The sequence below is a fragment of the Toxorhynchites rutilus genome, chromosome 2 (genome assembly GCF_029784135.1).
Source record: "Toxorhynchites rutilus septentrionalis strain SRP chromosome 2, ASM2978413v1, whole genome shotgun sequence".
NCBI lineage: Eukaryota > Metazoa > Arthropoda > Insecta > Diptera > Culicidae > Toxorhynchites > Toxorhynchites rutilus.
This window is the reverse complement of record NC_073745.1, coordinates 205,882,184-205,895,104: the sequence shown is the minus strand read 5'-3', so window position 1 is coordinate 205,895,104 and position 12,921 is coordinate 205,882,184. Positions and strand designations below refer to the sequence as shown.

At 43.0% G+C, this 12,921-nt stretch overlaps 1 protein-coding gene across 5 annotated transcripts in view; it reads right to left on the bottom strand.

Annotated features, from left to right (window-relative positions):
- LOC129767870 (protein furry) overlaps nucleotides 1–12,921 on the bottom strand; it is a 248,238-nt gene that overhangs the window by 77,951 nt on the left and 157,366 nt on the right. For all 5 annotated transcript variants that reach the window (XM_055769115.1, XM_055769116.1, XM_055769117.1 and 2 more), the window contains 3 exons: nucleotides 10,123–10,254; nucleotides 9,789–9,957; nucleotides 8,972–9,074 (listed from right to left, as the gene is read on the bottom strand). In XM_055769115.1, coding sequence (XP_055625090.1) covers nucleotides 8,972–9,074; nucleotides 9,789–9,957; nucleotides 10,123–10,254 — 404 coding nt within the window. The remainder of the gene's footprint in view (nucleotides 1–8,971; nucleotides 9,075–9,788; nucleotides 9,958–10,122; nucleotides 10,255–12,921) is intronic.

The window sequence follows — 12,921 nt, the reverse complement described above, 5'->3', positions numbered from 1 at the left end:
TATGATTGACGATTGTTTTGTGTTGTAAATTATGCAGGCCTAATGATAAATATAAACAAGGAGGGGGGATAGCGGGAGGGGAATATTTACGCAAGGGTATTAGTAATGAATCTATGCTGAGGCAAATATTCAGCCTTTTTCCAAGCAGTTAACATTGATTGTTTTCTGTCATCAATACATTGAACTGACGCTATGGTGAAGCAGGTGTTGAGATTAATAGATAGAGTTTATTTCGTTTATTTAATCACAAAGAAAGTAAATGTCGAGCATCAACACCAAGCACGAGTAATCCTAGAATTAATCCAAAGATCATATCGGGTACAAGCAAAAGCGAGTCTCGATCAAACAGTCGTCGGGTGCGGATGAGTTTTTCTTTGCTCCACGTTTGTTTTTTTTTTCTTCATCGTTTAGCGCGTTTCAATCTGTTTCGGCTCTATTCGCTGCTAGGAATAGTTTGTTGATGAAAGTTATTGTGAAAATGGTTTCTGGTTCCGTTGTGTTAATGGTGTTATAATGAAAAAAATCAAATTCAGTTCTTCAGTTTTCTGGTTATTTTACTCGATTATGGCGTCGTTTTTTTATCTCTCTCGTGTACCGTGGTTATGTGTGTGTGTGTGTGCGTGGTGGCCTGTTTATAAGTTTCAAATCTAGCTAGACGTTGACTTTGATGTGTATGTACATGCGGCCATCAGATTTCCATGCAAAAATATTCAATGTAGTGTGCGTTTCGACCAAGAAAAGGTTACGGAGGTCGAGAAAAAAGTTTGAATTAACCTACATTCTTTTGTCTCTTTTGCTCATCCATATTTTTTCTTGGGATTTGTTCACAAAAGTATAATAGTATTCTGTTTGTGTTTGTATTCAAAATAGTAGTTCACCTTGAATGTCAGTGAGTTCTTACTGTATGTATCGCTCCTTTTCGGTTCTTTTTATAGAGAATTGACGTTGCTTTTCCTTCAATTATGTCATTCAAACCCTTCCTACAAGAACAATAATTTCGTTAATAATTGCTCGACTGATTACTTGGTAAATTGTTAGTTTTTATTACAAATCCAAATCGCAGGTATCAAGATTTCGTTTTCGAGGTTCAAATATGAATTGCAAGTCTAGGTTCAAGATGCTAGAGTCCCATCTCGGAAAACCTCCGTGATCTCCGTGTATTACAATGGAAGAGCATGATGTGCGACTAGGCACAAGTATTAAGTCCGATCCGAGTCCGAGGAGACCTTATCAGGTGACCCTTCAATATATTCAATCTTCAAATGCATTTGATTTTCGAGTTTTTGCTCCGTTGAATAGAGGAGACCTTTTCAGGTTGCTGTTTAATATCTTCAGCCGCTACGAAATGCATTTTATGTTAGAGTTTTCGTTTCTACGAGTAACCAGAGTTACCAGAATTCTGATACTTTTACAGTGGAGACCTTCTCTTCTCTTCTCTTTAATATCTTCAACGATTACGAAATGCATTTGATTTTTCAAATTTTCGTTTCGTCAAGTTATCTCTAGGTTGCGTTAGCATAATCACATCACTTACCTCAGTGAATCCTAATTCATACCTATCCCTACTAACAACTATCCCATCCTTGATATTCGCTAGGGAACCACGCTATAGAGGCGACCCTTCTAGCCTTCGGGCGGCGAATATCATACTAACATTCCTACCCTTCCCATGGTGACTGTAAGGACGTGGCCGGCGTCGTTATTGACTATTTAAAGCTCGAATCACCAAAAATTACACAACGAGAATGATTTGCTAGTCCCAAGCGTCATTCTGTGTGTTCTTTGTGCGATTTGGTTGGTTCAGGTCAATCACGGAGAGCAACTACGAATTGTACAGTCTACCAAAGCTCAAGCTCAAGCTTATTTAATCACAAAGAAAGTAAATGTTGTTTTGGAATTTTGTATGTGATTTGGTTTCGCTTGCCAGTAGCAAAACTTTCCCCACTAAGGATGATAGGTGCGCTCAGGCGTCCCAAAAGTACTGCATTTTCGTTACAGTCGGTATGAAATAAAATCGAGACTCACTGTGTGCGCGCTACATTCGCATACAAGCGACAGAGTACGAATGAATAAAATAAACCTGTACTATAGCAGTCGGTGCTTCGTCGAATTTGTCTGATTTGTCGGGCCCGATCGTAGTGAGCCAAACGTACTGTTCATTTTCCATTTTTTCGTGTCTGCTACTCCATTAATTCTGTCGCTGTAACAGTCGCTCACGATGCGATGAATATCATCGGTTTACCCGAGTTACTGTCAAATTTGACTGTCGCAAGAAAAATGTCATGACCAAGAAATCGCGATCGTAAAACAAGCCTTTATTTTATGCGTTTGTGCTTTTTCACCAGTACGCTCTGGGATGTGGTTGTGAGCACAAGTTACGTATATACAGAGACAGCCGATTCAATTTTAGATCGACTGTATCGAGAATGATGTACTGTTGAGATGGCCGAATCAAGATAGGTACACAAATGAGCAGCAATTCATAGAAGAAAAAAGCACGGATTCCTTAATGATTCTAGGCGAGAGTTTCTTTGTTAATATATTGATGACATCGGGAAATACTCAGTGTTGGGAATGTTTAGATTTATCCTCCAAGTAGGAAACTAATAATTGTGGTGACAGATTAATATATAACAATGCATTTTTGGCCTTATTTCGATCAAATCAATTTCAAATCGCCTCAATAAACACAAATGAAGCCAACAAACGTTCGAAAACCGATGGATTTCAAACAGGCTCAGTACAATTTTTTTTAGAGGCGAACCAGCCCAGGAAGCTGAAAGTCTCTTCAATAAAGAATTAAAAAAAGACATATTTTTTATTATGTATGGTCCTCATGACCTAGTGGTTTGCGTGGCGCTTGCCACGGGGGCTTCGAGTTCGATTTCCGTTCGGGTTAGAAATTCCATCCGAACAATCCACTCCATCGTTGCTCCTACTCGCACCACTACCCCCAGCTTCACTCTCATCTGGCCATGCATTTGCACCCACGAAACTTTCATCTACGCTAATTCCACCCACAACACTTCCTCTCGCATTTCTTTCAACAGATTCTCCCCTGTTGCTCACACTGCTCACTTGCTCTCCACATATGATAGCCGCGTCATCGACCAACAAATATTTTTTTTCCATTTCGGAATATGCTGCAGAATTCACCAAAAACTGGAAATTATCTTCCGTTTCAAAGCCTACAACCTATAGTTTGCGAATGAAAAAATGAATAAAATACTGGTGAATAAAGAACACACTTTTGTAAGCGAACGACGTTGCATAATATATACAAAGACATCCGACATCATCAGCACGAGGGAAAAAAATCATTCACGACAGTAGCAATGCATTTACGATTGCATTCCGAATCTACAAACAACATGACTAGTTAGCAACCAGGCCTGTAGCAGACGAATGAACAAACACTCACATATGGAAATGCAGCCGTGTACAGCACACGACAGTAAATATAAATGTCGCACGACATTTTCACTGTGTGATTGTCGTTAATAGATTGAAATTTGGCTGAAAATCTCTTTAATAAAGAAAGAAAAAAAAATAAAAAATTTGGTTCTCAAATGGGGATCAACATAGGGTAGGAGCCTGCCTGTTGGTCTCAAATGTTCCTATCTCACGCCTCCACGAAGATCATATGACGACATTTTTAGATCGGGCGTGAACTGGAAACACACACCTGGTCTTGGCTCCGAGAACGGGTGTCGAAAGTGGCTAAGTGAGGGGGTGCGAGCGAATCAGAGCGCTATATCTCTCCCGGGGAAGGCCTCCCGGGTCATGGAGTCCTTGCCAACCCGCTGTCTCCCGGGCAAAGGAGATACACCCAGAAAATGGAGCTACGTTCACGAAGAGTAATTAGAATGCGATCACCCGAGGAGGGTCCCCGAACTGGAGCTGGTCCTGGAACGGGCGTAAGAGCGAGCGGCCAGCGTGTGGAGGGCGATGTGCAAGAGCGGGCCACCAGCCGGGTTCAACCCGAAGAGCTACCGCCACACGGAAACAGCAGCCATCGACATCACCCAAGAAACGCTGCGCCTACGAGGCGTGTTGCGACTGCCAGACGACAGTCGTCCACACTTGTGGGTACCACTAGGCGCCGGATCATGTGGACACACGAAATGAATGAATTCGTGATCCGCGCCTATTACATCTGCACTGCTTTGGAGACGGACATGAGCGGTCGCCCTCGAATACTAACAATGTGCGAGGAAGCGTATCCAGAGTTCGTCGGGAGGCTTGATCAGAACGCGATGAACGCGAGGCGTAGAGCGATAGTACGCAACAACATGCTCTCCCAAACGCAAATCGACGAGATCAAGCAGCAGGTGCAGAGAGAAATAAGCTCCAGGACAAAAAGAGCAAGCGATGTGTCGAGACGAAGTTCAGTACGGCTGAGCAATTCATTCGCGAGTGGGGCACGCGAATCAGCACCAGTGGAGGCCACAGTACTACAACCCCCTGAGCCGGAAGATCCACAGCCAGATCAACAACTACTACGCGATCTGGTCTTCCACTACGACGAGGCGATCTCACAGTTCCACGACACAGACCCATTAACGCGCCCCAGGATCCCGAAGTTGCAGCATTCCCGCAGGCTGACAAGTGCAGTAAAGCTCATGAACGAGCACGTTCTTCCGCTGCACTTGGTTGATGCTGAGAACATGGAGGAGCTGCAACTGAAAGTTTACTGTGCTGCTGTGGCGACCGCCAAAAGTTTAGGATACCGTATTAGGCCAAGAGGCGGACTGCTCCAACATCTCCGTGAAAGGCGTGAGCCTCCATGGCGAAGGAGATTGGAGCAACGGATCCTAAACAAGCGCGCCGCAATTGGAAGACTGATGGCGTACAAAAGAGGCAGCAGATCGGCGAAATTATGTCGCCAAGTTGCTGTGATCGTGCGGCCTACTGAACTTCGCCAGCTGGGAGCTCACCAGCTGACGGAAAAACTCGACACACTGGTACAGCAATTGAGCGTCCTAACTAAACGGCTGAAACGTTACTCTGACTCTGCAAAGCGCCAGGAACAAAATCGGATGTTCAGAGATAACGAAAAAGCGTTCTACGACCACATTAGCGACGAGAAGCCCGACTACCGCGAAGGTTTGCCAGATATTAGCGATGTGACGAACTTCTGGGCTGGTATTTGGGAGACCCCAGTACAATATCGCGACGGGCAAATGTGGTTAAGACGGGAGGAGGAGAGTTGTGGTGAAATTGGAGAGATGCCAGCTATCATCGTCGAAGAGAAAGATGTCCGCGAAGCCTCGCGGTACCTGAGGAACTGGGCAGCACCGGGCCCCGATGGTGTTCAGAACTTCTGGCACAAGAAGCTGACCGTCGCACATCAAAAGATAGCTGAGTGCTTCAACAAGGTGCTACGTGACCCACACAACCTCCCTGAATTCGCCACCCGTGGCGTCACATTCCTCCTCCCGAAAGACAGCAACACATTGAACCCATCAAAGTACAGGCCGATAACGTGCCTATCGAGTCTGTACAAGATATTAAGCAGCATCATAACCGCCAAAGTTTCTGCCCACTGCGAACAACACCATATCATCGCAGAAGAGCAGAAAGGATGCAGAAAAAATACGCATGGCTGCAAAGACCAGGCCATCATCGACGCAGCCATAGTCGGCCAGGCGGTTTATAACCAGCGGAACCTAAGCATGGCCTATATCGATTACAGGAAGGCTTATGACTCCATACCTCACTTCTTTCTCGTCCGGGTATTGGAGCTCTACAAAATTGATCCCGTCGTCGTTAGGTTCCTGCAGCATGCGATGAGGCAGTGGAGCACGTCTCTGCACCTTAGTGATGGGGAAAATGTGTTGCAGTCTAGAACGCTGCAGATAAAAAGGGGGATATTCCAAGGCGACTCTTTCAGCCCGCTTTGGTTTTGTCTGGCACTGAACCCCCTCAGTAGGACGCTCAATAGAAACGGTCATGGCTATAAAATAAGGTATGGCGACGGCGCCCACGAAGAAGTGACCCATACCTTTTACATGGACGATCTCAAGGTCTACGCTGATTCACGTCAGCGTCTAGGTGTAGCTATCCGGGTTGTCGAAGAAATAAGCAGGGACATCTGTATGGAGTTCGGCCTCGACAAGTGTCGCTGTGTCCACCTGCTGAAAGGACAACTTACCGAATCCGGAGGCTACGAGGTCTATGACGGCGAGTTTATAAGAGACATGGTTCGTGGCGAATCCTATAAATATCTTGGATTCCGACAGCTCACCGGGATTCGCCACTCCGACATCAAGACGGAGCTGCGAGACAAGTTCTTGAGTCGAGTGAACTGTGTCCTGAGGACTTTCCTCAACGCGGGGAACAAGGTACGCGCGATCAACACATTCGCGGTTCCCCTGCTGACCTTCAGTTTTGGTGTAGTCAAATGGAGCAAAACTGACCTAGAGGACCTTGAGAGGAGGATGAGGAAAGCATTCAAAGAGGCCGGAATGCACCATCCTCAATCGGCACTGGAGAGAGTTTCACTACCACGCAAAGAAGGGGGACTTGGAATCGTCGACATTTCTGCACTGTGTGTTGCCCAGGTACGACAACTGCGTGAGTACTTCGCAGAACGCGCCAACCAAAACGCGCTATACCGGGCTGTCTGCGCCGCTGACAGAGGATACAGCGCTCTGCACTTAGCGCAAGCGGAGTACCAACTAAACTGCAATCTGCAGACAGTGGAGGAGAAGATTGCAGCTTGGAAGCAGAAGGCAGTGCATGCTGCCCACCCCCATCAACTGGATCGGCCACACGTCGACAAGGCCGCATCTAATCTGTGGCTAACGCGTGGTGAACTCTCTTCAGTAGTAGAAGCCGACATGATAGCCATCCAGGACAGGATAATGCCGACGAGAAACTGCAGGCGGTACGTCTGGCATCAAGACGTTGATGACATTTGCCGGATGTGCCATCAACCAGGTGAAAACATAGAGCACATTATGGGAGGCTGTCCCGTTTTGGCCAACGCAGCCTACACCGAGCGCCACAACAACGTGGCCCGTATTGTTCATCGACAACTGGCGCTCCAATGTGCTCTGCTGGAAGACAACGTACCAAACTACCGGTACCTGCCTGCACCTGTCCTGGAAAATGACCGTTTCAAGCTGTACTGGGATCGCACTGTTCTGACCGACCTCTCGATCCACCACAACCGCCCAGATATAATGGTTTACGACAAGAGCGACCGCAAAGTCACCATCATCGATGTCGCTATTCCACTGAACCAGAATCTGGAGGAGACCCACGGTCGCAAAATCTGCAAGTACCGACCATTGGCCGTGGAGCTCAAGGAACTGTGGGGGCTAAGGGAGGTCCCAAGAATTGTTCCAGTCGTTCTCTCTGGAACTGGAATTATCCCGAAGACACTTCTGGAAGCGCTAAAGGTGTTGAACATCGAGAAGGAATTGGCCGGCATCCAAAAGTCGGTCATCCTTAGCACCTGCGCGATTGTCCGACAATTCCTCGGTCAGGACTAAAACAGCACGAGCATGCAGATACGTGCATTCCGCAGAGCCTAGTCCCCCTTTGGCATTCAGAAGCCCGGGGGCAGGTGAAAATTCTGGCTAGGTTCGCCTAGTTAAGAAGTGAGATAAGTCTGCCAAAACAAAAAAAAAAGATTGATCTAACAACTGTTACGGGCCAATGATGGTGACAGTCGTCAGAATACAGTCGTGGTGCGGTACATTTGGTACCCCTGGGTGCGCTTATCTCGAGCATGTATTGTTCTGCGAACACAAGAATGAATCAACAAACAATTATCGTCAAATGATTTTGCAATGAAAAAAACATTTCAGGGCGACCAAACCGGTAGAAGGGCTATTTCAAAATTTTCGTAGCATTATAAAATGATATCCACAGTTATAAACAAGAGACTTCAATTAAACCACAGCGTAGTCCTACCTCAACAATGCGGTCGTGTATTGAACACAACCTCCAATAATGTTTTCAAAGCAATAAATTAACCTTGTACAACATTTATTACAGTTTTCAAAAATGGCTTTCGATACGCAGTGCAATAATTATTTATTGAATTATTCATCATCAAAGATGCAGGGATAATTTTTCATTCAAACTGGAATATCTCTGTATGAAAAGGTCCTAGTGGAACGTTTCAGAAACCAAATGAGCGTTGGCTGATAATGTCAATTGAATTTACTATTGAGTTTGTTGACAAAGAATTGTGTTAATCCACAAAATCTTTGAAGGTTTTTTAATAACTTCCTAATATTTTTGTTCACTACACCTACACACTCCAGGATAAAAACGGTCACCTGAGTATTCTAAAACCTCAAAGTTGGAGTTTCAAATTGATGTATAACCCATCCATATGCGTTGATTTTTCACGAAGTTACAGAATTTGAAATTTTCGACTTTGCACTCTGTTCCTCTATTTTTTTTTGTCGAGTATATAAACCATGACAATGTTTATCCCATTGATATATCGTATGTACAAATCAGTTCTAAAGGTTTTTATTTTGAAATTTTCGCTCTATCCAGCCCATTGCTATCAGACGCCATAAGCCATATTATTGGCTTGGTAAATCACTTTCAATTTGGCAAGTTCCTCTTGATATTACCAAGGATCTTGGACTAATGTTGTCTCATATTCTCATATTCCTTACTACACTTCCGAAAAACGAAACGCACTGAAAACAAAAGAACAACACTAAAGCTTCAGCAAGAAAAAAAATTAAAACATTGCTCGATACGAATGAAAATTCTCTTCATAGGCAACCCTTCAATAGACATGAGAACACAATCATAAGAAACATTCTTAATTTACTGATAATAGGATAAGCCTCCATATTACCTGATCAGAATTGTAATTCAAATACAAACACGCGTAATTGGGAAACTTTCACGGAAAACAATTGTGATTTAATTTTCCGTGACTCCTGCTAACCCCCGCCCACGCCGACAGACCCAACAGTTCATTTCATTCACTCACCCCGACTTGATTGGATCCTCGCCGCTGTGGCGCTTGGTGTGTATTGTTCCCTTCTCGACACCAATTTCATGCACCTTGGAGTCGTTATTCCCGGAAGCTGGGCCTGAAAAAAAAACAGGAGCGAAGAATAGAAAGACGATTAGCGTAAAAACACCATGGTACAAAATCCGGGTCACCGAAATTGAGGAATTAAAAGCAATGTCATGAGCGCTCGGGGCGGGGCGGAGGGAGATTGATACGAATAGAAGGGACAATGAAATTGATGACCACGTGCGTGGCGTTTCGGAGACCGCACAAGACAGTAAATTAAGTGTGACGAAGTGGAAATCGAAAGTAAATAAAGTTAATCGACTGAATTGGAAATGCGAAATGAGAAATCGAAATGATGCGGAAATGTAGCAGTCACCGAGCCGGGCCAAGCATTGTGAGGAATGTTTACTTATTAATCAGAAAGATAGGCAACTGAAAGTGACGAAAAGCGATATTTTATGCACTGAGTTCCACTGGAACATCATGTTGCACTATGAAACGAATGGATCCTTAAATTTGATGACCCTGTTATCAAGTAAATCATGATGATGCTAAAATTGATAAAAAGAATAATTAAGGGAAGTATGTTTGAAATCCTATAATGCGGTAAAAACTATTTGGACCAACAAAAATTCTGGTATGTAAATAGTAGGAAGCAGATCAACTAACTACTTCATTCAATTTTTCTAATTACGAAACGGAAAACAGAAAGTAAAAAATCACGAAGGTAAGTTATTAATCTGGGACGCACGTCGACCCCCCGGAACACACACACAGCAAAACTTACCGTCAGAATGGCTGGACGCTTTGCGCATACTTGTTAGCCGGTAGAATGGTGGAGTTTCGGTGCGCTCAATTAAGCAATTCAGCGTTTCCACAGTCTGCAGCTCACTCATTAGCTCGTCCAACAAACGATTAGTGCAGGATCTGGCCAGGTAGAGAGCAACTCGTTTCGCCTTTGGTCCGGTTCGGAATCAGCAATGGCGAAGAGGTCATCATTAGAGTGTCCCCGTGCGAAAGAGAGATGAAGGAAGTGAAATTTAATAATCACGGTCAATTAGGTACGAATTTTCTAGCGCAAGCAAGCCTACAAGGTCACTTGGCAGTGAGTCTATACTTACATAAGCCAGCAGTTCGTTGGGAGCCATTCCGGAAACTATCAGTAAGTAGCGAAGAATTACCTTCAGGTTGTTCGGCCAAAACTGACACAGCGTTCCCCACAATTCCTCGATGTATGGATGGGAATCGGCAAACTGTGAAATAAATTGATGGAAAGTTAGTGTTTTCTGTATTTCGTTGGCTGCAAATCGCCTAAAAGTTGCCCTTGGCCATGACCTACGGAAAATCCTTATTAAATGGGACGATGTTTTACAATAAATATACCATGACATACACCATGTTAAGGAGCAAAAGTTATAGTTCTGTTCAATTCAATTGGAACACAAAGCATCAAAATCCTTCCACAGTTAAACAAGTTATTATAGCTAAAACTATTTTATTAAAACATGATTTCTGATATGGCGCCCTTAAATTTAATTTCACTACTTCAAAAAACAAAACAAAAACTGGAAATGTCTTATATCTGTGATACAAACGCAAGGTGGACGTAGGACTAACGTTGGCTTAGCAATCAATAAGTAAGAAGCAGTTATATGCTTTGTTTTTTGACATTTCATCTTTCGAATAAAGTGATTTTCATACCACCTCGTTGAGCCGGAAAGTAATTATTAACGCTCAAAGAAGGGATCTATTTCTCCTCGGAAAGCGTTCGATAATAGAACTGCTGCTTTCATCAGACAATACGGCTCCGTTCAGTCCGACTGCAGAAAAGAAATGAGCTTTATTCCCGTATTCATTTACACGTTTTCACTACGAATGCATCTCACTTCACTTTTTGCACCCATTCCCGTTTACACAAATCGTGAACTGTAAGAATGAACTCCGTGGTTTCAAGACAAAAGTGGAGTGGAAACCAGATTGACTCTGTGTTCATTTCCAATGACGTTTCTAAGAGAACTTCAGCTGTAAATTGTTTGTTTTGATTTGTTCAACATTAAATGATTTGTAAGCACGAAACCAGTGTTGGGCGAGGATATTGAAGCTCAGATTTGAAAAAAAAATTAAACAGCCTCGGGAGCAGCCTTGTGTGAAATGTTACAAGAAATATATGTAACCCCGTCAGTGGTTACACATTACGCTCAGTTATACGCTAGCAACTCACGACAAGTGTAAACAAAACACATGAATCTCTCAGTTTACTCTGACACACATGAGAGTGTGGTGGAAACCAGAATAACCATAATGAATTCTACCAAATGTTTGCAGTTGCGTGTAAACCGGAACAAGGTTGTCTTCACTTCACTCTGCTTTCAGTTGCAATGTATTTGTGAATAAGTCCCACCATTTCGTTAATCCGGAGCAAAATTATTAACGCTTGAAGAAGGAAAGGATTCCTCCTCGGAATTACAGAGCAAAAATAATATCCCCTTCACGACAATTGGAAACGATAATCGATTGCGGCATTCGTACACAAACAATTATATAACGCTACTTTCATCAATGTTATTTCATCGATATGGTGAAATATTCACTACATCATATCAAACATATCTTATTGTCACTATCAACTAAGTGAAATTGGGGGAGAAAAGCATAATACATAGGCGTGTGAGCGTGACCTTCCGCATCTCACATTCCAATAACAATTAAAAGGATTTCCGAGCGGGCGCCAGTTTATATACGGATTTATGTGATTTCAATAGCCTGATTTCAAAGCTGTTGAAACAAGTGTTCGGGTCAACAATTGACAATCATATAACTCTTGGACATTTTATTTTCCGAATGAAATGATTATCATACACTCTGTCCAACTTCTATAAGTCCAGGTGTTGATCTTGCCGCTTTGTGTCATTGTGAACAAGCAACGCTTCAATTAATATGCTAGTGTATTCGTATTGGTAACTATCATACACTGCATGATTTTCATATGTGTGTGTGCAAGCGTTAAGCGTAAACAAATGTTCTTTGTACATTTCAAGTGTCAAGTTTCTACAAGACCAGTTACGTTTTCCGTTGTTTTTATTTACTTTGAATAAAAAATCTGGAAAATACCGAAAGGAAAAGTGCTCACGGATAGAGAAAAATGACAAATCGAAACATTTTACCAAGAAAATATTGAAATTAGAGAAATTGTTCATCGGATTGAACGATCCCATCAAGTAGTTCTTAATCATTTGTCAATTCCCAAGGATACGTTTAAAAAGAAGAGAGCTCCACGTAAATCGAAGCTCTCTGATCGGGATAATCGGGAAATAGTTAGAAAAGTTTCGAATACTTCAAAATCGCTTATGCAAATAAAGCAATCTTTTAATTTAAGTGTTTCGCGGGAGACAATTCGTCAAATTTTGGTCCTTACATAAAAAGGGCTAAAAAGGTTAAAGCTCCTAATCGTACACCATCTCACATCGAATGACGTCTGAGTTTTGTCAAAGCTCACATGAGTCAACAGTGGGACAGGATATGTCACGACAAAGAACGTTTTCAAAAGAATACATTTTGCTACATACCATAACGAAAAGTTATTCGATTATTTTTTTACTTTTAACTGTGCTAGGTTATCTTCAGTGACGAAAACAAGTTCAATTGGGATGGTCCAGATGATTTCAACGGGTACTGGCGTGATTTACGGAAGGAGGAACAGTATTTTTCAACTAGGAATTTTGGTGGAGGTTCGTGCATGGTATAGGCGGAATTCTGTGCAACCGGAAAGGTCAAGATAGGTTTCATATCATTCAAAGATTACATACATATTCTGAAATCTTCTTTCCTACCGTTTTTGCCTGTATATCGTCACAAAAAATTCACATTCCAGCAAAACAATGCTACTACTACACTCGAATCCTGTTGAAAATCTTAAGGGG